The sequence below is a fragment of the Schizophyllum commune genome (genome assembly GCF_000143185.2).
Source record: "Schizophyllum commune H4-8 unplaced genomic scaffold SCHCOscaffold_6, whole genome shotgun sequence".
Classification (NCBI taxonomy): domain Eukaryota; kingdom Fungi; phylum Basidiomycota; class Agaricomycetes; order Agaricales; family Schizophyllaceae; genus Schizophyllum; species Schizophyllum commune.
In genome coordinates this window covers 2,312,242-2,334,259 of record NW_026089543.1, presented here as the reverse complement: position 1 = coordinate 2,334,259, position 22,018 = coordinate 2,312,242, and the positions used below count along the sequence as shown (strand labels likewise).

At 58.5% G+C, this 22,018-nt stretch overlaps 6 protein-coding genes and 2 non-coding genes across 8 annotated transcripts; 5 read left to right on the top strand and 3 right to left on the bottom strand.

Moving 5' to 3' along the window:
• The first annotated feature begins 830 nt into the window (after nt 1–830).
• Nucleotides 831–13,923, top strand: SCHCODRAFT_02627311 (uncharacterized protein). The gene is made up of 22 exons (XM_003031554.2): nt 831–928; nt 982–2,338; nt 2,440–2,743; nt 2,794–4,198; nt 4,248–5,156; nt 5,207–6,039; nt 6,090–6,954; nt 7,003–7,098; nt 7,149–7,350; nt 7,401–9,029; nt 9,079–10,138; nt 10,187–10,893; nt 10,947–11,457; nt 11,507–11,587; nt 11,639–11,849; nt 11,898–12,004; nt 12,054–12,468; nt 12,517–12,704; nt 12,753–12,840; nt 12,891–13,278; nt 13,329–13,636; nt 13,691–13,923. Exons 1-22 carry the CDS (start codon nt 851–853, stop codon nt 13,730–13,732), a joined length of 11,784 nt encoding a protein of 3,927 aa, XP_003031600.1. The 5' UTR covers nt 831–850; the 3' UTR covers nt 13,733–13,923.
• Nucleotides 13,924–14,149: 226 nt separating this feature from the next.
• Nucleotides 14,150–15,636, top strand: SCHCODRAFT_02627304 (NAD(P)-binding protein). Its single transcript, XM_003031555.2, has 4 exons — nt 14,150–14,659; nt 14,712–14,998; nt 15,056–15,263; nt 15,336–15,636. The coding sequence occupies exons 1-4, from the start codon at nt 14,614–14,616 to the stop codon at nt 15,548–15,550; spliced, it is 756 nt and encodes a 251-aa protein (XP_003031601.1). The 5' UTR covers nt 14,150–14,613; the 3' UTR covers nt 15,551–15,636.
• Nucleotides 15,637–15,904: 268 nt separating this feature from the next.
• Nucleotides 15,905–15,985, bottom strand: SCHCODRAFT_t115. Its single transcript has one exon. It is a non-coding gene; the product is annotated as a tRNA-Ala (tRNA).
• Nucleotides 15,986–16,074: 89 nt separating this feature from the next.
• Nucleotides 16,075–18,509, bottom strand: SCHCODRAFT_02543225 (MFS general substrate transporter; the record flags this gene model as incomplete). The annotated part of the gene is made up of 15 exons (XM_003031984.2): nt 16,075–16,186; nt 16,239–16,341; nt 16,398–16,500; nt 16,559–16,662; nt 16,712–16,768; nt 16,842–17,077; nt 17,139–17,297; nt 17,357–17,433; nt 17,501–17,603; nt 17,656–17,789; nt 17,874–17,975; nt 18,036–18,143; nt 18,248–18,277; nt 18,330–18,344; nt 18,393–18,509. 15 exons carry the CDS (start codon nt 18,507–18,509, stop codon nt 16,123–16,125), a joined length of 1,512 nt encoding a protein of 503 aa, XP_003032030.2. The 3' UTR covers nt 16,075–16,122.
• Nucleotides 18,510–19,128: 619 nt separating this feature from the next.
• SCHCODRAFT_02627297 (Phosphoenolpyruvate/pyruvate domain-containing protein) lies at nt 19,129–20,563 on the bottom strand. The gene is made up of 7 exons (XM_003031985.3): nt 20,400–20,563; nt 20,279–20,340; nt 20,070–20,217; nt 19,750–20,019; nt 19,674–19,689; nt 19,449–19,618; nt 19,129–19,388 (listed from the first exon to the last, which is right to left on the bottom strand). The coding sequence occupies exons 1-7, from the start codon at nt 20,500–20,502 to the stop codon at nt 19,300–19,302; spliced, it is 858 nt and encodes a 285-aa protein (XP_003032031.1). The 5' UTR covers nt 20,503–20,563; the 3' UTR covers nt 19,129–19,299.
• Nucleotides 20,564–20,699: 136 nt separating this feature from the next.
• Nucleotides 20,700–21,282, top strand: SCHCODRAFT_02627293 (uncharacterized protein). The gene is made up of 2 exons (XM_050345402.1): nt 20,700–21,158; nt 21,225–21,282. Exons 1-2 carry the CDS (start codon nt 20,972–20,974, stop codon nt 21,254–21,256), a joined length of 219 nt encoding a protein of 72 aa, XP_050200226.1. The 5' UTR covers nt 20,700–20,971; the 3' UTR covers nt 21,257–21,282.
• On the top strand, nt 21,253–21,631 carry SCHCODRAFT_02502968 (uncharacterized protein; the record flags this gene model as incomplete). Its single annotated transcript, XM_003031556.1, has 2 exons — nt 21,253–21,472; nt 21,525–21,631. 2 exons carry the CDS (start codon nt 21,253–21,255, stop codon nt 21,629–21,631), a joined length of 327 nt encoding a protein of 108 aa, XP_003031602.1.
• Nucleotides 21,632–21,905: 274 nt separating this feature from the next.
• SCHCODRAFT_t117 lies at nt 21,906–21,986 on the top strand. The gene has a single exon. It is a non-coding gene; the product is annotated as a tRNA-Ala (tRNA).
• The last annotated feature ends 32 nt before the right edge of the window (nt 21,987–22,018 follow it).

Below are 22,018 nucleotides of genomic sequence, written 5' to 3'. Positions count from 1 at the left end.
CTTGAACGACAGGAAGTGCAGTCGAATTCCCCCGTAATCGCTGGAGTTCAGCAAAGTGCAGTTGAGTTCCCTGGCAATCCGCAGAGTTCTTCTCAGCGGATTCAACTCCCCCAGCGCGCTAGCCAGCGTGGTATAGGCGCCCCAGTATTGTGACACGATAAGTTCCCCATAACGATGCGATGAGTCCCCAGTCGGACGCGATGAGGTGGACTTGCTCATTGGAGGCACAGCACTTTACGAACAAGGACCAATGGGGACGCTAGCATACACTGTTGCTCTGGGGTCACTGCACGTATACGAGTCGCGAACGAGAGATCAGAAGCTCTTGGGGTCGGCCAGAATTTGTGAGACTCGCCGAGTGATCTGAAGCAGTGATCGAGCGAACAGACGACAAAACCACAGGGACACTAGACGAAGACGCAAGCACCAGCGTATCAGATGGAGAGCACCCCGGCTTGACGTATCACGAAGACCGGCAGACGGCGTGCAGGACAACGTTGCTTTGGCGTGGATCGATGAAGCGTACACGCGCACCAGGAAAAACAGGAGAATTTCGTAGCGAGAGTCCAGGGTCGCGAGGGAGAGTACGCAGCTGCCCCCTCCGTTGCGTACGATGGGGAGGCCCTGGGTTCATGTTGGGGATCACTGAGCGCCTTGAAGTTGATGAGCGGAAGAAACTCGATGCCGTCTCCGTCTCCGTGAGGCGATTTGAAAAAGGCGCGTCGCCCGGAAAAGGCAGGCGCGCGCGAGGCCGATCAGGCTGGGGTTGGGGACTTTGGGGGTCCAGGATAAAAGCGCGACGCGTACGCCGCCTCCGTCGACCTTGCCATCCCCCTGCATCTCTACCAAAATGGCTGGCTCAGACGTCTCCTCTAGCGCCGCCGCCATCTCCAAGCGCCCCATCGTGGTCGCGCTAGGCTCGGCAAGGGTGCGTCCCGCGCGCAAAACGCATCCCCCCGGAAGATCTGACTTTTCCTCCAGCTCTCCATTCCCGTCTCGACTGACAAGGATGCGTGGATTGCCGCCGAGGTCCTGCGGGACGAGTTTACCCACGATCAGGCCGCGGAGGACGCGATAGAGACCACCATAGAGCTCGAGAACCCACACGAGGCAGCTGTCGAGCTTGCCGCCAAGTTTCTCGCATACATCACCGCAAACCTAGACGCGGACCAGGAGTCTGGCCCCGCTCGCACCTCCGTCCTCCTTCATGTCTTCAAGTACTTCACCTCCGCGTACCTCGCCTCCAAGGACGTGCACTCCCTCGCCGCCTCGTTCGACACCGATGTCCGCAAGACGGTCCTCAAGGCGTACTTTGGCGCGTACGCCGCGCTCGAGGCGCGTGCGGTCCCCGACATCCCGAAGCAGCCGCAGTCCGCGCTTCTGACTGCCGCCGCCGAGGGCAGCGCGTCCGTCTACGCCATCTTCGGCGGTCAGGGCACCAACGAGGTCTACTTCGACGAGCTCCAGGCGCTCTACGACATCTACACCCCCTTCGTCGCGGCCTTCATCCGCACGATCACCGAGCAGGTCCTCGTCCCCCTCGCGGACAAGGAGGCCGCGTCGAGCTTCTATGCATACGGCTTGAACGTGATCTCCTGGCTCCTCGATCCCTCCTCCCGCCCCGGCGTCCCGTACTTCGCCTCGATCCCCCTCTCCCTCCCGCTCATCGGCCTCACGCAGCTGGTGCAGTATCTGGTCGTGTGCCGCGTCGCCGGGCTCACGCCGGGCGAGCTGCGCACGCGCATCGCAGGCGCGACCGGCCACTCGCAGGGCATCGTCTCCGCGGTCGTCATTGCCGCCTCGGATAGCTTCGAGTCCTACACGGAGAACGCGCTCAAGGCCGTGCGCTGGCTCTTCTACTCGGGCCTGCGCGCGCAGCAGGCGTTCCCCGTTGTCGCCGTTGAGCCGTCGATCGTCGCGGACTCCGTCGAAGGCGGCGAGGGCGTGCCGAGCACCATGCTGCTCGTGACCGGCCTCCTGCTCAAGGATGTTGAGACGCACCTCGCAAAGACGAACAAGCACCTCCCCTCCAACTCTAAGCTACACATCTCCCTCTACAACGGCCCGAAGGCTTTCGTCATCACTGGCCCTGCACGCGCACTCTACGGCCTCGTCCAGAACTTGCGCAAGGTCAAGGCGCCGAGCGGGCTCGACCAGAGCAAGGTGCCCTTCTCTCAGCGCAAGCCCGTGTTCTCCGTCCGCTTCCTCGTTGTCAACGCCCCCTACCACTCCGAGTACCTTACCGGCGTCACCGACAAGGTCGCGGGCGAGGACCTGGCTGGCGAAGAGCTTTGGCAAGCCGCCGATCTTAAGGTGCCCGTCTATCACACGGAGAACGGTACGTCTCTTATCCATCACATCTTATTACGTCGTGGCTATTGTCCCCGTTTTGGTCATCCTCTTTTGTGCTTATTCCGGCAACTCATAACCCTGTTTCAGGTTCGGATCTGCGGGAGTCGAAGTCGAGCATTACGCGGGAACTTTGCGACCAGATCTTTACGCTGGCTCTGCACTGGGACCGTGCGACCAACTTCCCCGAGACTGCTACCCATGCTGTCGACTTCGGCCCTGGTGGTCTCTCCGGCATCGGCCCCCTCACTGCACGCAACCTCGACGGTCGGGGTGTACGTGTCATCGTCGCTGGTGACAAGGGCAAGGGCGATGCCGAGCTCTTCGACCCCACCCAGATCAAGACCGAGCAGTGCTGGAGCAAGAAGTGGGCGCCCAAGCTCGTCAAGACCAGGTAAGTAACATGTCCACATCTCACTGCCGTTGGCTGACAGTCATGAACAGCGACGGCACCATTCACCTCGACACGCCCTTCTCTCGCCTCCTTGGCAAGCCGCCTATCATGGTTCCCGGTATGACGCCGTCGACCGTGCAGGCCGGCTTCGTCAGCGCGGTCCTCAACGCTGGCTACCACATCGAGCTTGCTGGAGGTGGTCACTTCGCCCCTGGCATGCTTCGCGCCAAGGTCGCCGAGATTCAGAAGCGTGTCGCCCCCGGTGTTGGTGTCACTCTCAACGCCCTTTACATCAACCCCGCGCAATTCACCTTCCAGCTCCCGCTCTGGCAGGAGATGCGCCGTGAGGGCCTTCCCATCGAGGGTTTCTGTGTCGCCGCCGGTATTCCGACCGTCGAGAAGGCCGCGGAGATCATCAGCTCGCTGCAGGCCTCCGGCATCAAGCACGTCTCCTTCAAGCCCGGCTCCGTCGAGGGCATCCGCCAGGTCGTCGCCATCGCCGCCGCGAACCCCGACTTCCCTGTGATCATGCAGTGGACGGGTGGCCGCGCTGGTGGTCACCACTCGTACGAGGATTTCCATGCGCCAATCCTGGCGACTTACCGCTCCATCCGTGCTCACGACAACCTCATTCTCGTCGGCGGATCTGGCTTCGGTAGCGGCGAGGACGTCTGGCCGTACCTTACTGGTGACTGGTCCAAGGAGATGTTCGGCCTCCAGCCGATGCCCTTCGACGGTTTCCTGTTCGGTTCGCGCGTCATGGTCGCCAAGGAGGCGCACACTTCCGCCGGCGTCAAGGACCTCATCGTCGCTGCGTCCGGCGTCGACGACAAGAACTGGGAGGACACGTACGTCAAGCCCGCCGGTGGCATTCTCACCGTCCGCTCCGAGCTCGGCGAGCCCATCCACAAGGTCGCCACCCGCGCCGTCAAGTTGTGGAAGGAGTTCGACGACACGGTCTTCAAGCTGCCGCGCGAGAAGCGCGAGGCGTGGCTCACTGAGCGCAAGGACGAGATCATTGGCAAGCTCAACCGCGACTTCAACAAGCCCTGGTTCCCGTGGAAGAAGGACGACAGCGCCGCCGCCGATCTCTCTGACATGACCTACGAGGAGGTCGTATTGCGTATGCTCCGTCTCATGTACGTGGCGCATCAGTCGCGCTGGGTTGACATCTCCCTGCGCAACCTCACTGGCGACTGGATCCGTCGCGTCGAGGAGCGCTTCGCGGGCGTCAACGGGACTGGTGACAAGCCGTCGCTGCTTCAGTCTTACACTCGCCTGGACGACCCGATGCCCTTCGTCGAGGAGTTCTTCGCCGCGTACCCGCTGGCAAAGGAGCAGCTCCTCGCTACTGATGACGCGGCGTACTTCCTCGCTATCTGCCGCCGCCCGACTCAGAAGCCGGTGCCGTTCATCCCTGTTCTCGACAACCAGTTCGAGTTCTGGTTCAAGAAGGTGTGTTGATTCCAGTTCATTGAGTGTCTAGCTACTTACACATCTATAGGACTCCCTCTGGGCTGCAGAGGACGTCGACGCTGTTTTCGACCAGGACCCGCAGCGCGTCTGCATTCTCCAGGGCCCGGTCGCCGTCAAGTGGTCGAAGGTCAAGGACGAGCCGATCAAGGAGCTCTTGGGCGGCATTAACTCGACTCTCGTTACCCGCCTTCTCGAGCGCAGCTACAACAACGACGAGAGCAAGGTCCCCGTCGTCGACTACCTCGCCGCTCGTCCCAAGTCCGTTCCCTCCCTGCACTCTGCCAAGGCCGACGGCAAGCTCGTCTTCCAGACCGGTGCCACGGTGCCCTCGACGACCAGCTGGCTCGAGTCCCTCGCCGGTCCCGAGCTGTCGTGGCTCCGCGCCCTCATCACCTCGAAGACCATCGTCCAAGGCGGCTCCTACATTGACAACCCCCTCCGCCGCATCCTCATCCCCCGTCCGCATCAGAAGGTCGTCGTCGACTATTCCGGCGACGTCCCGTCGCACCTCTCCGCGTTCGGCGCCATGCGCTCGCACGGTGCCCACGACCCTGACTTCAAGGCGGTCGACATCGCGTACGACGCCGCGTCGAAGAATATCAGCCTGACCCTGTTCGAGGAGCGCCGCGGCGTTTCGGTGCCGCTCAATCTCGAGTTCGTCTACAAGCCCGAGCAGGGCTTCGCGCCGATCCACGAGGTCGCGGAAGGCCGCAACGACCGCATCAAGGCATTTTATTGGAAGCTCTGGTACGGCGACGACGAGGCCTTGCCCAACATCGACGTGCGCGACGTTCTGAAGGGTGCCGAGGTTACCATCAAGGCCGAGGACGTGGAGCAGTTCTGCGCTGTCGTCGGGAACCAGGGCGAGGCCTTCAAGAGCGCCCGTGAGGAGACGCCGATGGCCCCCATGGACTTCGCCATTGTCACTGGATGGCAGGTAAGCACCACCAACAAACCATCAATAGCATTGTCTAACAAGTATACCAGGCCATCATCAAGTCGATCTTCCCCTCGACTATCGATGGAGACCTCCTGAAGCTGGTCCATCTCTCCAACGGCTTCCGCATGGTTGAGGGCGCGTCGCCTCTCCGCGTTGGTGACGTCTGCACCGCCGAGGCTCGTATTTTGTCTGTCGTCAACTCCGACGCCGGCAAGATCGTCAAGGTCAAGGGCCACGTTCTTCGCGCTGGGAAGCCCGTCATTGAGGTCGTCTCGGCATTCCTCTACCGCGGCAAGTTCACCGACTTCGGCAACACCTTCGAGACCACGGAGGAGCCCGACTATGAGGTTGCTTTGGAGAACGACGCTCAGGTCGGTGTCCTGCAGTCGAAGGAGTGGTTTGAGTGGGACGACGATACGCACCCGCTGCTCGCCGGCACGAACCTCATCTTCCGCGTCCGCACTCAGGTGTCTTACAAGGACAAGAACTCCTTCAGCGACATGGAAGTCTCTGGTGAGATCTTCGTCCGCAACCAGCTGAAGGCCCTCGTCAAGGTCGGCACTGTGTCCTTCGAGTCGGATGAGTGCAAGGGCAACCCTGTCGTCGCCTACCTCCAGCGCCATGGCAAGGTCCTGAATGCGCAGACTCCTCTCGCGACTGAGTACACCATGTCAAAGGAGGTGACTCCGTTCTCTGCGCCCCTCACCAACGAGCCGTACTCCAAGATCTCCGGCGACTTCAATCCCATCCACATCAACCCGTACTTCGCCTGCTTTGCCTCCCTTCCTTGCACCATCACGCACGGTCTTTGGTCGAGTGCGGCGACGCGTCGCTATGTCGAGAACGTTGTCGCTCAGGGTCATCCGGAGCGTGTGCTTTCGTGAGTATGGCCTGCCTTCTATCCTTCTCATGCTGACGAACGGGCTACAGGTACGACGTGTCCTTCGTCGGCATGGTCCTGCCCGGCGACTCGCTCAAGGTCAACATCCGCCACGTAGCGATGCGCGATGGCAACCTTGTCGTCAAGATCGTGACCACCAACGACCGCGACGAGAAGGTCCTCGAGGGCTCCGCTGAGGTCGCCCAGCCGCCCACCGCCTACGTCTTCACCGGTCAGGGCTCGCAAGAGCCGGGCATGGGCATGGACTTGTACAACAGCTCTCCGGCCGCTCGCGCCGTCTGGGAGGGCGCTGACGCCCACTTGCTTGCCGTTTATGGCTTCTCCATCGTCGACATCGTCAAGAACAACCCGAAGGAGAAGACCATCCACTTCGGTGGCATCAAGGGGCAAGCGATCCGCCAGCGCTACATGGACATGACCTACGACACGACTGACAAAGACGGAAACGTCAAGACGCTCCCTCTCTTCGCCGACATCGACATCCGCACCGCGAAATACACCTTCAGCCATCCTAACGGCCTCCTGTTCGCCACGCAGTTCGCCCAGATCGCCCTCGTCGTCACCGAGAAGGCTGCCTTCGAGGACATGCGTGTCAAGGGCTTCGTGCAAAAGGACTGTCCCTTCGCCGGCCACTCGCTTGGTGAATACTCCGCGCTGGCTTCCATCGCCGATGTGCTGCACATCTCCGCCCTCGTCGACGTCGTCTTCTACCGCGGCATCACCATGCAGCGCGCGGTCGAGCGCGACGAGCACAACCGCTCGAACTACGCGATGTGCGCTGTGAACCCCTCGCGCATATCCAAGACCTTTACGGACGCTGCACTTCGCGAGGTCGTCGACGGCATCGCCTCCTCGACCAACCGACTCCTCGAAATCGTCAACTTCAACGTCGAGGTGCGCTGACTTGCCACTCGTCCTTGACATCGTACTGACATGTTTTAGGGTCAACAATACGTCTGCGCCGGCGAGCTGGTCGCTCTGCAGACCTTGACCAACGTCTTGAACTACCTCAAGGTCAAGAAGGTGGACATCGTGCAGGTATGGAATCCACCACTCATGATGCGTAATAAGCTCACGATGTGTTACAGTTGACGCAGCAGTTCAGCGTCGAGAAGGTTAAGGAAATGCTGGGCGAGATCATCAAGTCCTCGCACGACTCCGCCGTCGAGAAGCAGAAGAGCGATGGGTACATCATCCTTGAGCGCGGGTTTGCGACAATTCCTCTCCCCGGCATCGACGTGCCTTTCCATTCTCGCTACCTCTGGGCCGGTGTCATGCCTTTCCGCACCTGTATGTGTCTGCTGGGAAACGATTTTGCATGCATACTGATCACTCTGTAGACTTGTCGAAGAAGATCAACCCTGCTCATCTCAATCCTGACACCCTTATCGGCAAGTATATCCCGAACTTGATCGCTCAGCCCTTCGACATCTCGCGCGAGTACGCCCAGATCATCTACGATCGCACGTCGTCGCCTCGTCTCGACAAGGTTCTGAAGAACTGGGAGGAGGAGAAATGGGGCAGCACCGAGAATCGCCAGAAGCTGGCGTACGTCATCCTCGTCGAGCTGCTCGCCTACCAGTTCGCATCGCCTGTTCGCTGGATCGAGACACAGGATCTTCTCTTCACCGACTTCGCCTTTGAGCGCCTCGTCGAGCTTGGGCCTGGCCCAACGCTCATCGGCATGGCAACTCGTACCCTCAAGGCGAAGTACGAGGCGTCCGACGACTCGGTGGGCCGGAAGCGCGCCATCCTCTGCCACGCCAAGCACCCGAAGGAGATCTACTACCAGTTCGAGGACGAGCCCGAGGATGCACCCGCCGAGGAGCCGGCATCCGCCGACGCACCCGCTGCGCCCTCTGCAGCGCCCGCCGCTGCTGCCGCGCCAGCCCCCGTTGCCGCACCCTCTGGTCCTGTCGCGAGCGTGGAGGACGTGCCCATCAAGCCCGTCGACGTCCTCGCCGTCATCGTCGCGCAGAAGCTGAAGAAGACAGTGAACGAGATCCCGCTTTCCAAGTCTATCAAGGACCTCGTCGGGGGCAAGTCCACCCTTCAGAACGAGATTCTCGGTGACCTCCAGCTCGAGTTCACGTCCGCTCCGGAGAAGGGCGAGGAGTTGCCGCTCGAGGAACTCGGCTCGTCCCTGCAGTCTGGCGGCGGCCTCGGCAAGCACACGTCTGGTTTGGTCTCTCGACTCATCGGCGGGAAGATGCCCGGTGGCTTCAACGCGTCTGCCATCAAGTCCTACCTTTCCAAGACCTGGGGTCTCGGACCCCTTCGCGCGGATGCAGTTCTTCTCCTCGGTACGACGATGGAGCCGCCGAAGCGTCTGGCTTCGGAGGCAGAAGGTCGCGCATGGGTCGATAGCGTCGTCTCCGCCTACGCTCAGCGTGCGGGTATCTCACTCGCGGCTCCTGGCGGGGCATCCGGCGGTGGTGGTGGAGGCGCGGGTCCGACGATCAACAGCGAGGAGTTCATCAAGTTCCAGGCCGATCAGCAAAAGTTCGCTGCCCAGCACGTCGAGCTCTATATGCGCTATCTCGGCCGCGACTCTCGTGCTGGCGAGCTTGCGTTCGACCAGGAGAAGGCGAACTCGCAGGCTCTCCAGGCCAAGTTGGACAGCATCCTCCGCGAGCACGGCGACACCTATATCGACGGGATTCAGCCCGCATTCGACCCCCTCAAGGCGCGCCACTTCAACTCGTCGTGGAACTGGGCTCGTCAAGATGCCCTTCTCATGTTCTACGACATCATCTTCGGCCGCCTGACGACTGTCGACCGCGAGATCACCGCGCGCTGCATCCGCTTGCTCAACCGTGCCGACCCCGAGCTCATCACCTACATGCAGTACTACATCGACAAGTGCGACCCGGAAAGAGGCGAGACCTTCAAGTTGGCCAAGCACTTCGGTCAGCAGCTGATCGACAACACTCGCGAAGTCGTCGGTAAGGAGCCTTTGTACAAGGATGGTAAGTGGTACGTCAGTACACGTGAAAGCCCTGCTCACAACTTTTTCAGTGACCTTCCCCACCGCCCCGCATACCGAGGTCACCGCGAAGGGCGACATCGTCTACACTGAAGTCGTGCGCGAAGGCGTCCGCAAGCTCGAGGCCTACGTCGAGGAGATGGCCAGCACCGACCCCGTTTCTGGCTCTGTCAACATCGAAAAGGTCCAGGACGACGTTGCGAAGCTCTGGACTTTGGTGAAGTCGCAGCCCGGCATCACCGAGGAGCAGAAGAAGCGCATCAAGGCCTTGTACGAAGGTGTTGTACGCTCGCTCCGCAAAGGACCGGACTCTCCGCGCCCTCGTGTTACGCCTCGAACGCGTCGCTCGTCCTCGCAGTTTCTGCGTCCCCAGGTCTCTGCGGCGAACGTATCCGCAGACCATGTTCCCCTCCTGCACCTTAAGCGCAAGGCCGGCTCGACGTGGGAGTACAGCAGCAACCTGACCGGTGTTTACCTCGACGTTCTCCACGAGATTGCGACATCTGGTACAACCTTCAAGGACAAGAACGCTCTCCTGACCGGTGTCGGCAAGGGCTCCATCGGCGTCGAGGTTGTCAAGGGCCTCCTGTCCGGCGGTGCCCACGTCGTCATCACGACTTCGCGCTACAGTCGCTCGACCGTCGAGTACTACCAGGACATCTACCAGACGTATGGTGCTCGCGGCTCCGCCCTCACCGTCGTCCCCTTCAACCAGGGCTCCAAGCAGGACGTTGAGGCGCTTGTCGACTACATCTACGCGAACCTCGGCCTCGATCTGGATTACATCCTCCCCTTCGCGGGTATTCCGGAAAACGGCCGCGAGATCGACTCCATCGACGACAAGTCCGAGCTCGCTCACCGCATCATGCTGGTCAACCTGCTCCGCATCCTCGGCGCTGTCAAGTCCAAGAAGGCGAGCCGCCAGTTCGTCACGCGCCCGACGCAAGTCATTCTTCCCCTCTCCCCGAACCATGGTCTCTTCGGCAACGACGGTCTGTACTCAGAGTCGAAGATCTCCCTCGAGACGCTGTTCCAGCGTTGGGCGTCCGAGAGCTGGGGCGAATACCTTTGCCTTGCCGGTGCGGTCATCGGGTAAGTGTGGTTCATCTATCGCGGATTGCCATGCTGAATGCTTTCTAGTTGGACCCGTGGTACGGGTCTCATGGGTCCGACGAACATCGTCGCTCACGAGCTCGAGTCCTACGGAGTGCGCACGTTCTCTGCGAAGGAGATGGCCTTCAACATTCTCGGCCTCATGCACCCGCTCCTGTTCAGCATCACGCAGGTCGAGCCTATCTGGGCGGACTTGAACGGCGGCATGGATCGCTTGCCCGACCTCGCTGAGATCACGACCAAGATCCGCACCAGCCTCATGAAGAAGGCCGAGCTGCGCCGGGCCATCACCCTCGACACATCCGCCGACTTCAAGATCACGAAAGGCCCGGATGCGGAGCGTCTCCTTCAGACCGTCAACGTTCTCCCTCGCGCGAACCACCGCTACGAGTTCCCGGCGCTTGAGAGCACTGCCAGCCTCGCCGATGTCTCGTACATGCAGGGCCTACTCGACCTCGACAAGGTCATCGTCGTCACCGGTTTCGGCGAAGTTGGCCCTTGGGGTAGCTCGCGCACCCGCTGGGAGATGGAGGCGAGGGGCGAACTTACGATCGAGGGCTGCATCGAGATGGCGTGGATCATGGGCTTCATCAAGCACTTCGACGGTCGCCTCAAGGATGGTACGCTGTACGTCGGCTGGGTTGACAGCAAGAGCAGTGAGCCGGTCGACGACAAGGATGTCAAGGGCCGCTACGAGAAGGAGATCCTCGCGCACGCTGGTGTACGCCTCATCGGTACGTGGCTTCACATTTATTTTGATAATCACCACGACTGACCTCATTCGCAGAGCCTGAGCTGTTCCGCGGCTACGACCCGAAGAAGAAGGTCTTCAACCAGGAGATTGAGTTGACGCACGATCTCGAGCCGATCGAGGTTGCCGAATCGGAGGCGCAGAAGTTCAAGCTCCAGCACGGCGACAAGTGCGACATCTGGGCCGGGGAGGAAGGGCAGTGGTTCGCCAAGCTCAAAAAGGGTGCCTGCGTGTACGTCCCAAAGGCGTTCAAGTTCAGCCGCACCGTCGCCGGACAGATCCCTACTGGCTGGAGTGCCGGTCGCTACGGCATCCCCGACGACATCGTCGCTCAGACCGACCGCGTTACGCTCTGGGCGCTCGTGTGCGCTGCCGAAGCCCTCAACCAGTCCGGCATCACCGACCCGTACGAGCTCTACCAGCACATCCATCCTTCGGAGATCGGCACGTCGCTCGGAAGCGGTATGGGTGGTGTGGTCAGCATGGCGAAGATGTTCAAGGACCGCCGCGACGAGAAGGATGTGCAGAACGACATCTTGCAGGAGACGTGCGCCCTATTTGTCTGTTCTCCACGCTGCATACTGACTGTGCTTCAGCTTCATCAACACGACGGCCGGCTGGGTCAACTTGCTTCTCCTGTCGTCGTCTGGTCCTGTCAAGATCCCCGTCGGCGCTTGGTAAGTCTGCAGTCTTCTCGTTGTTTTTCCCCTCAACTGACGTATCTCCAGCGCAACGGCACTGCAGTCTGTGGAGATCGCATGCGACACCATTCTGTCAGGCAAGGCCAAGGTCATGCTCGCGGGTGGCTTCGACGATCTGAGCGAGGAGGGCTCCTACGAGTTCGCCAACATGAAGGCTACGAGCAATGCCGAAACGGAGTTCGCCATGGGTCGCGAGCCCACTGAGATGTCTCGTCCTGCGACGTCGACGCGTTCAGGCGTACGTGCTTCCTACGGTCCTGGAAGTTAACAACTGACTGTCTTGCAGTTCATGGAGTCGCAGGGCTCTGGGGTGCACGTCCTCATGAGCGCTAGGACGGCTCTCGAGCTTGGCGCACCTATCCGCGGCATCGTTGCCTTCACGTCGACGTCCACGTAGGTCTTACGAGCTCGTTGCGCCGAGCTGTTCTAATCTCTTTCGCAGCGACAAGGCTGGTCGCTCCATCCCCGCGCCGGGTCGTGGTGCGCTTTCAATTGCTCGCGAAGTTCCTTCCACGCAGCCGTTGCCCATCCTCGACATCAAGTACCGCACCCGCCAGCTCGAGTTCCGTCGGAAGCAAATTTCGCAGTGGCTCACGCACGAGCACTACCAGCTGCAGGAGGAGATCGAGTTCCGCAAGCAGGAGGGTGCCGAGGTCACCGAGGAAGAGCTCGCCGCTCGCGTCGACAGCATCGAGAAGGAGGCGGCCAGGCAAGAGAAGGACGCGCTCGCTGTGTTCGGCATGCTCGAAGGGTCTGACCCTCGCGTCGCCCCGCTCCGTCGCGCACTTGCCGTCTGGGGCTTGACCACGGACGATGTCGGCGTGCTCTCCATTCATGGCACGAGCACTGGAGCCAACGTTCGTGCTTCTTTTGAACGCTAGCTGTAGGTGTTAACAAGTCAACAGGAGAAGAACGAGACCCAGATCTGGAACGACATCTTCAAGGGCCTGTCGCGCACGCCGGGCAACGCTGTCCCTATCATGGCGCAGAAGAGCCTTCTCGGTCACTCGAAGGGTGGCTCTGCTGCGTGGCAGATGTCGGGCTTGCTCCAGTCGGTCTACCACGGCATCATCCCGGGCAACCGCAACAGCGAGTACGTATTTTTGAATACGATATTAACTCCTTCGCTCATTATTTGCAGCAACATCGACCCGATGTTCCAAGACCGTCACTTCCTCATGTTCCCTTCGAAGACGATCTACACTGCAGGTATCAAGGCCGGTCTCATGGTAAGCTATCCCGACTGCCTCGTGCGAGCCTTTCTGACGCGGCTTTGTAGTCCTCTTTCGGCTTCGGTCAAGTCGGTGGCACGGTCCTCATCTTGCACCCTCGCTTCGTCTTCGGCGCGCTCGACCCGGCGTACTACGAGGCGTACAAGGCGCGCAACCGCGTCCGTGCTCTGCAGTCGTACAAGGCCATGAGCGACATGATGGTCAAGCACTCGCTCGTCAAGGTCAAGGATGCCCCGCCGTACACGCCGGACTTGGAGGGCAAGGTCCTCATGAACTCGCTGGCTCGCACGATCCGCAACCCCAAGACTGGCAAGTTCGAGTTCGGCAAGATCAACTCCACTGTCAAGCAGGACACCGCGAACGTCAAGGCCGTGTCCGAGTTGCTGTCGAGCGGTGGTCTGTCCGAGTCTGCTATCGGCGTCGGTGTCGACGAGGGTGAGTCTCAGGTGCACTTCTCTTCGGCTTGTTGCTGACGCCCACGTCAGAGCTCATCTCCGCCGTGCCTTCGCACAACCCGACGTTCGTCGAGCGCAACTTCACGGACAACGAGGTGTCGTACTGCCAGGCGCAGCCATCCCCTGCGTCGTCGTTCGCTGCTCGCTGGGCCGGCAAGGAGGCCGTCTTCAAGGCTCTCGGCGTCAAGTCGAAGGGTGCCGGTGCTGCGATGAAGGACATTGAGATCCTCAACGACCCCGAGACGGGCGCTCCGACGGTCGTCCTGCACGGCGATGCCAAGGCCAAGGCTGAGGAGAAGGGTGTGTCGAAGGTCTTGATCTCGTTGAGCCACTCCGAGGTACGTCGTCTCCGATTTATCCACCTTTCGATCTTGACTCACCTCTCTTCTTAGACTGTCGCTATCGCGTTTGCTCAGGCCTCGAAGGCCGCATAGACGTCTGCTATCATCTTACTTACCTGTATCATCTTGTGCTCGCTGCCATTAGACATTTCTCGCTAGGACTCGTAACGTACCCGCTCCATCTATAGTTGTATCCATCCGTATATCGTACTACGTCTATCACGTATCTCATGTCATTGCATAGTTATCCTCACGAATTCCACGTTTCTTCATGTTCTCCTGCACGATTGAGACGCGCCCGATACTCGTCAACTTCAAGTTCAAGCTTCAAGCCTGTCAGCTGCCGGCAACTTCCGATCGCGTCTCGCTTCGAACTCTCATGCAGGGAGTCTTTCCCTTTCGATGTCCAGGCTTGCTGCTGCTTCCTCGTCTGCTTTCGACGCGGCTTTTCGACCTCACGGCGCCCTCTTACCTCTTCTGACGCTACTACTTACAGTCAGTCGCACCGGCAGCCGAATGCACCCTTCTCAAGCGCCGAACTCAAAGGATGCTGACTGATCTATGTGCCGTGTCGGTCTGATATTCAGAAGGCTTCGTAATCCCCGAGAGTCGGACTCGTCTCGTATTGACTCTTCGAAGATGTCATTGACGGGGATAGCGAGCGAGCGTATCCGACTATTTGTCCCCCAGTGACTTTTCGTCCCAGAAGAGTAGGCCCTCGGTCTGTTCTCCCCCTAGTCGAAGTCAGCGAAGGTCGGTCACCGAGGGAAGATTTCGGCATAAGAGGGAGGCGCGAGCTCACAAGCAAGCCTACTTTCGAGACCGTCGTGTAAGCAGTAGACTTGGAATTCCCGAGAGACCGCGCAACGATGACTGAGTCGCAGTCTAAGTACGGTATATAGGAAAGCTGAGCTATATCATTGGCGCTACTCACACCTAGATACACCTCTTGCAGCGTATAATCCGGGCACCTCATGTCCCCCACCGTCTACCTGCTCACTGGCGCAAACCGCGGTATTGGTGAGAGCCTGTTCTCCACGCTTGATCAGGACGACTGACTATCCATTTCCAGGCCTCGGCCTCGCCAAACAAATCGCAGAGCGCCCTGACGCCATCCTCTTTGCCGGCGCTCGCGACCCCGAGCGCGCTACCGACCTACAAGCCCTCGCCGCCGCTCACCCCGACCGCGTGCACGTCCTCAAGATCGTTTCCGCTGACAAGACAAACAATATCGCTGCCGTCGAAGAGATTAAGCGTGTGGCCGGCCGCCTCGACGTAGTCATCGCGAACGCCGGCATCAGCGACTGCTTCATGCCGGCGCTTGAGGTCCCACCTGAGGAAATTATCAGGCATGTCGAGGTGCGTACGTATGTATATCCGTCTGTCAAGGATCTCAACCCACCTATGGTCCAACAGATAAACACCAACGGACCCCTGGTGCTCTTCCAAGCAACGTATACGCTTCTGCGCGAGAGCGCCAAGCCGAAGTTCATTGTCGTCTCCTCCGGTATGGGCAGCATCACCTTCGGCGCCAGTCAGCCTGTAAACACATACGCCTACGGCGCGTCTAAGGCCGCTGTCAACTGGGTGACGCGCAAGTTGCACCATGACTTCCCCGATTTTAGTGAGTAAAATTCAGCAAGTATTCGGACTCGGATGCTCCCACCTTTCTTCACATTGCTCACATACCGCGTAGTCATTTTCCCCATTAACCCGGGCGGCGTTGACACGGATATGGCCCACGACTCGCTGGCGCGAGATCCCGGCATGGAGGGGCTGCAGAAATCCTTGAACATGATCACCGTTGAGGAGAGTGCGCGGAGCATCCTCGAGCAGATTGACATCGCGACAAGGGAGACGCACGGTGGAAACTTCGTCGACTACTCTGGGCTAGGAAAATGGGCATGGTAGACCATCGATGCGTGGAGAAATCTGTAAGCAGTAGTATGAGCGTGCGCCGCAGAAAAATGGAACACACAGCTTGGACGTGCCCACCCTTCCGTGTCACTTGGAGCGCAATAATCCTTCCAAGAGTGTATCCAATATCGAGATCGCAGTTGCAGTGACAATGTCAGGAAGAGACAAGCTTTGTTTTGGAAGTGAAGTGTCGACTGCGATATTCGTCGGTTGAAAACCCACTGCTTTCCACACGTACGGTTCGCTGAATCTTTGACGGATGCGGCATGACAGCGATTGAGAGTCACCGCTATGCTAGGCTGAAGAGCAATCGAAACTGGCGGGGAAAAAGAGAGCAAACAAGACTCATGGACACTGTGGGATTTGAACCCACGACCTCACGCAGTCGTTACGTGCGAAGCGTGCGCGCTACCCCTGTGCCAAGCGCCCAATACAAGACGAACCTCTCGAATAGGAAGCATAACAAGAGGGGTTCAATGGCCAAGAACGCGGTTTACTGCATGGATCTCTGATAATGACGAGCATAACAGATGTGATATACGTCCCCGATTAGATACATATACTCGTCAATACAAGAACCGGAAGGATTGGACCAATTCCTCCTCTTGCTGCACGGTCGTGCGCAGTACGCTGAATTCCTCGTCAGCGGATGCGCAACATCAAGGCTAAGCCAATCGCATACCTCGCTGTCTTCTGCACAGTGCTTGGGGCCGTCCCATCGGTCAGTATGTTCAACTCGCCCCGCTCCAGCTTCTTGTTGAGGTGGACGAGGTACTGGCGATAGCCTGGTTGATCAACGATCAATCATAGAAACAGTTGACGAGGTGTAGATATCCCTTACCGAAGCCTATCCCCAAGCTGGTGACGAGGAAGCAGATCTGGCTGATGAAGGTCTGTGTATAGTCGGGTCCCCACTTTGAAGGCCAGAGGTAAGAGGAGGGGATCTGAAGTGCGATGTAAGGTCAAATCCACGTAAGTCTTGTTCGACGAGGCAGATCGTACCTGCGCAGAGTTGGCGAACGCAAGCACGAACGCGATTGAGGCAGCTCGCTTGACAGGAGGTCGAGGGACGGACGAGCTGACCCAACCGATGATGATGATACCACCTAGATTGGCGTCAGTCAGCCCTTCAAGAGCCGAAGGAGCTCGACGCACCACTATACCCCATGCACATCCCAAACAGGGCTATGTACCTCCCCGCGATGGATTTCGCTGCATCCTGCGTCAGCCTCGGACCGCTCCAAAAACCCCTCCCTCCGTTCGGTCAGACAAAGACCTCACTCACTCGACATCGCCACAATAAATCCCAGCAGCGCAAACCCATAGCTCGCCGCAATATGGAAGAACTTCTCTCCCGTCTTGTCCGAGTGCCACGAGTTCGCGACAGCGAAGAGGGTGCCGAAGGCCCAAGGCGGGAACGTCAGGAGGAGCGTGACGGTGGTGTTGAAGCCGAGCGTCTTGGTGATGGTTGGCATGTATTGCGCGAAGGAGAGGCCGATGATGTAGAGGAAGTACATGATGCTGGGGAGGGGCGATGGTGAGTCTTTGCGGGTTGCAACGATAATTGGAGAGGTATACGTACGCTAGTGCCCAGACCTTCGGGTCCGTCAGAGCAAGGGTGAGACCTCGGAACATCCCCTTGCGCGACTTCTCGCTCTCGTCGGGCTCGTCGTCGATCCCGACCTCCTTCGCCAGCCGACCCTGCGAGATCTCGCGCTCGCGGTCGGAGAGCCAGCGCGTGCTATAAGTCGAGTTCGTCAATCACTGGTTTACGACTTTATCGTCAACGCAGAAACTCACGTCGTCGGGTAGTCCGAGAGGATCAAAGGCATCATGACGCCGAAGGCGACGGTTATGGAGCCTTCGATGATGAAGAGCTGAGAAAACAAACGATCAGTTCACCCGTTTGCGATTGCCGCGAACCAAGCTCGAACGCTCACTCACCCATCGCCAGCCCCGAATGCCGCGCACGCCCTCCATTCCATGCAGAATACCCGCAGCAAGCAGACTGCCAAGGCCCTGTGCGAGCATATTCCCGACGTTCATGCTGGGAAACGTCAGTACTCAATGCGAGTCATCCAGGGATATGGCCGACATACAGCGCAATCCTCAGCCCAATCTCCTTACGCGTATACCACCTAGAGAGGTAGTATACTGATGACGGATAGAACGCCGCCTCGACGAAGCCGAGCCAAAAGCGGCAGACTACGAGGTGAGAGAAGTCGTGACAGAGCTAAAGGTGGGGCGTGAGTTAGTTGGAAGCGTTGTTATCTGCTCACGAAGAGAAAAATGAACAAGAGGAATGAACCAGACTTACCGACGTGAGCGCAGATATGGTACCCCACAAAGCGACGACGGCGCTCATGAACAGGCGCGGCTTCGAAATTGAGTTCATGACCATGTTCGACGGTATTTGCATCTTTAGGTGATGGGCTTGGTGAGCGATGCTACGCGCTAGGCAGTGCAAAGAAGTACTTACGACGATGTAGCCTGCAAATAGCACGGATAAACAGGTAGCAAATTCGGTATCGTTGAGGCTGAGGTCCTCTTGGAGGCCTTGTAAGCGAGCGTTCGCAAGGTTGTTGCGCTAGCGGACGGTCAGACGGGACCGACGAGCAAGAGCTCGCGAGCAATACGCACATCCTAGAGTAATCCAGCATCAATGAGGTCAGTTTATTCTCGCACGTGAACGTGGCGTACGATGAAGTTTAGCAGGAAAAGCTGCGCCGAGATGGATCAGGATACGTGCATCTGAGGACAGACAGAGACCTACAATCATCAGCGCGGGCTATAGGCTTTGTCAGATCAGTTCCTTCTTTCCTATCTGCGTACTCACCATACAGTGCATGTCTATCTTGCGCACGAGTGCGCGCTCCTCTGTAGTCGTCCAATCTACTGGCGCCTCCGTTACCTCCTCCCGGGCCTTCTTCTCTGGCGAGGCTGCGGGCGCCATCCTGATCTCTGTACGCTGAGATAGGCCTTGATAGATAAGTGAGACCTGTACAAGGAAGAGGACGTCGACGCGAAGCCGACTGCAATCACTCAGCTCGCGCTCTTAAGTATCGCAGCGCTCGCCAACATCCTGTCAGCTGGTCATATCAATGGGAGTGATTACCCCGTTCCCAGGGAGGGCTGATAACGGATACCGCAAATGAGCGGCTGGGACAAGTCAGACGGTCTTTTCGGAGCCCACTTGTTGGCCGGCTTCTAGGTCGCATTCACTCAGCGTTCGCGGATACTGTCGTCAATGGACCATTACATTGACTTCAGGCGCTTCAAGGAACAGATGCAATTCGTGCTGCGCAGATCTCGGATCAAGAGACCTCTGAGGAATGCGTATGAAGAGAGGAGTGGCAGCTAATGGGGCTGGGCGGTTGCGAGGTGCCATCCCACGTATGCAAGTTGTATGGGCGAAGACGTCAGCATGGCCAATCAAGAAGGCTGAAAACCCCACATTTCATGTTTCGCTCTCCTTGTCGACATGCATGATGCCTGAGCTCGCGTCAACTTGAAGGAAAGTCGTGGTTGAGGAGACGAGCCAATGGTTGCAAATGCTTCCGTTAAGGGATATTCGGCAACTGCCGATTTTGCGTGACGACAATTCCCGATCGACTCGGACGTTGGCTTTATTCATGACTGATTCACGCCGCTGAAGCTCAAGCTGACTTCTTCTAAGCCCAACAATATGCGTTGCCTCTACCTGTGAGACCCCTTGCGGCGAAGCCATTAAATGCGGTAGCGCTTCATGGCCGTAAATCCTTGATCTTGGCCAACTCCAGCGCGTTCCACATCCCAATGGCCACAATATCGGCACCGATGTTCACGAAGTCGACTACGATGGGCAGGAGAAGTCAATTTTTGTGAATCAACGATATCACACCGCCAGACTTACAACCCTGTTCATATCGTGCCCGCGCCTGTTCTGCATTCACACAAAACATTCCGGCATACTTGCCAGCAGCCTTCGCGGCGGCTAAGATGCGCTTGATCGCGTGCTGTACCTCCGGAATGTTTGCGTGCTCGAGCGCGGGGTAACCCATCGAAGAGCAGAGGTCGTTCGGGCTGAATGAGCACTAAGTAAGCAGCTCCTCATCGGACCTCAAATTCCCCCACTCACCCAACAAACAACATGTCTTCGACGTCACGGCTGAGTATGAAAAAGAAGGAGCAGAGTAGAGAGTCAGGCTACGCACCAATCCCGTCCACCTTCGCAATCTCCTCGCAATTCTCCAGCCCCTCGACGGACTCTATCTGCACGGCGATCACTGTGTTTCGGTTCGCTGTCGCGATGTATTCCCCCATCCCTTGATGGAATACGGCGGGGGCGAATGAGGAGCCAGCCCCGCGTATCCCGGAGATGGTTCCTGGGGTACGGCGGTCCTTTGGCACGGGGAACTTGGCGTACTGAACGAGTTTGCGCGCCTCCTCGGGGGTGGACATCATGGGGCAGAGGATGGCATGCGCTGTCAGCCCGGTAAGCGCGGCGTGTATGGAGGGTCATCCTCAATCTTACCTCCCGTGTCCAGAGCGCGCTTCACGAGCCAGTCGACGGCTGAAGGTATACGGACGACCGGAGAAACGCCCTGCGCTGCAATTGCACCCACTACGGCATGCATCTCACTGTCCGCAATATTCCCGTGCTCGCAGTCTACGACGATGAACTAGCTCAAGGATGAGCTGACTTGCTTCACAAGCACTCAACAAAGCTCAAAGGACACTCACGTTGTAGCCCATTTGGGCAATCATCCGCGCCAGGGAGGCGCCTGGAAGCTGCATCCAGGAGCCTTCGTGTTATAGCACATCCTCGTAAGCCAGAGACTTTCGCGCGTACGCTAGCTCGCACCAATTACAGGCCTGCGCGGGTTCGACGCCTCAGCCAAAGTGCGCTGAAGGCCGAGGAGGCCCCGAGAGTCGTTGCTGGTGGATCCATACGAAGCGTAGGCCATGACGGCGAGAGATAGAGGGTGTCGAGCCGTCTGTGTGAATGCGTTGCGCGCTATCTGTGTGAGGGTACAGAGGACATCGTGGCACTGATCGAACTTTGGTCCCAGGAGATAGGCGCCCGTCGGTGAGCGGCGGCATCTCCCGGCCGATCAGGATGGATCAACTCAGGCGCCTCATTGATGTTGGACTTCGCTCCCATGTACTTTTCAGCTCTGCTCAAGAGTACGCTGCCAGAGTCTATGCTGAACCCGGTATCTCGCCGCGCAATTCCTTTGCTCTCTTGACGAAGCTACGAAGTCCGGCACTACAGAAGGAATTATCTAAAGTCATCTGCACACGGCAGTACTCGTCACCTTCGGACGACTGAACTTCGCCTTTCTTTCTGTGTCGGTAGGCTGTCCGTGTGATACGCGCACAGCCTAAAATTGCCTTTGAACTGTCTTGGGCAAAACACTATGGCAACACTTCAGTATGTCTGAGCGCAGCGGAAGCACATCCTCCTTGGACTCACTTTGTCTTGGATTGCTTAGCGACGACCAAGCGTGGGCTTCCTCAAGTTCTAGTCTTGCATCTGAGACTAGGCAACTTCCTACTCAGACCAACCTGAAAATCTTACTTCGCACTCAGTCAGACACTCGGAGGCGATGCGCGCGAAAAGGTATAAAAGCCAAGCCCCCATCCTCATGTCGCCTTCATCCACCAAAGCCAACCATCAATCCCTCAGTCACACAAGCAACAACCACTCAATCACAATGAAGTTCTCCACCGTCGCCACCATCGTCGTCCTCTCTCTCGCCGGCTTCAGCGGCGCAATGCCTGCCCGCGGAGAGAACGCACCAGCAGTCCGCGCAGAAAACGCGCGTGAAATCCACCCAACACCCGCGACTGCATCACCAACCACGCCAGAGACGAACGCCCAGCGCTTGTCTCGCGGCCTCCCACCCTTGAAGCCGCGGTCTATGGGCGCAACTCGTGAGCCTCTCCCTCTACAGGAAGATGTTTCTTGTACTGACCCATCGCGTAGACACCGAAGTAAAGCGCCAGGGACCTTCTGGCATGCGCCGCCGCGCGCCCGTTCGCGCCAACCTCAACTCCAAGCGCGACCGCTACGCAGGCGTGTATGGCGCATGAAGGGATCTTTTCCCGCGGATTCGTACATATCCAATGACCCCACGAACTATATGAACGGACGTTATACGAAGGAAGAAATCAATGTACTCATACCCACCTCTTTATCATATCGATGATGAAAGTGCCCCTGCGAAGGGCACCTTACTGTCAAATACCTCCTGCCTGTCTGTTCGTCTTAAGTAGCTTGAGATCGCAAGTGGTAAGTACCTTCGCTCTCTTCTATCATCGTACATTCTGTAGCTCTGGGCCATTTATGGCCTCTCGGGTCAAAAACGGGCGCTTGGCACAGGGGTAGCGCGCACGCTTCGCATTCAACGACTGCGTGAGGTCGTGGGTTCAAATCCCACAGTGTCCAAGTTTTTCCTTCTATATTTTCTTTTGGCTCTG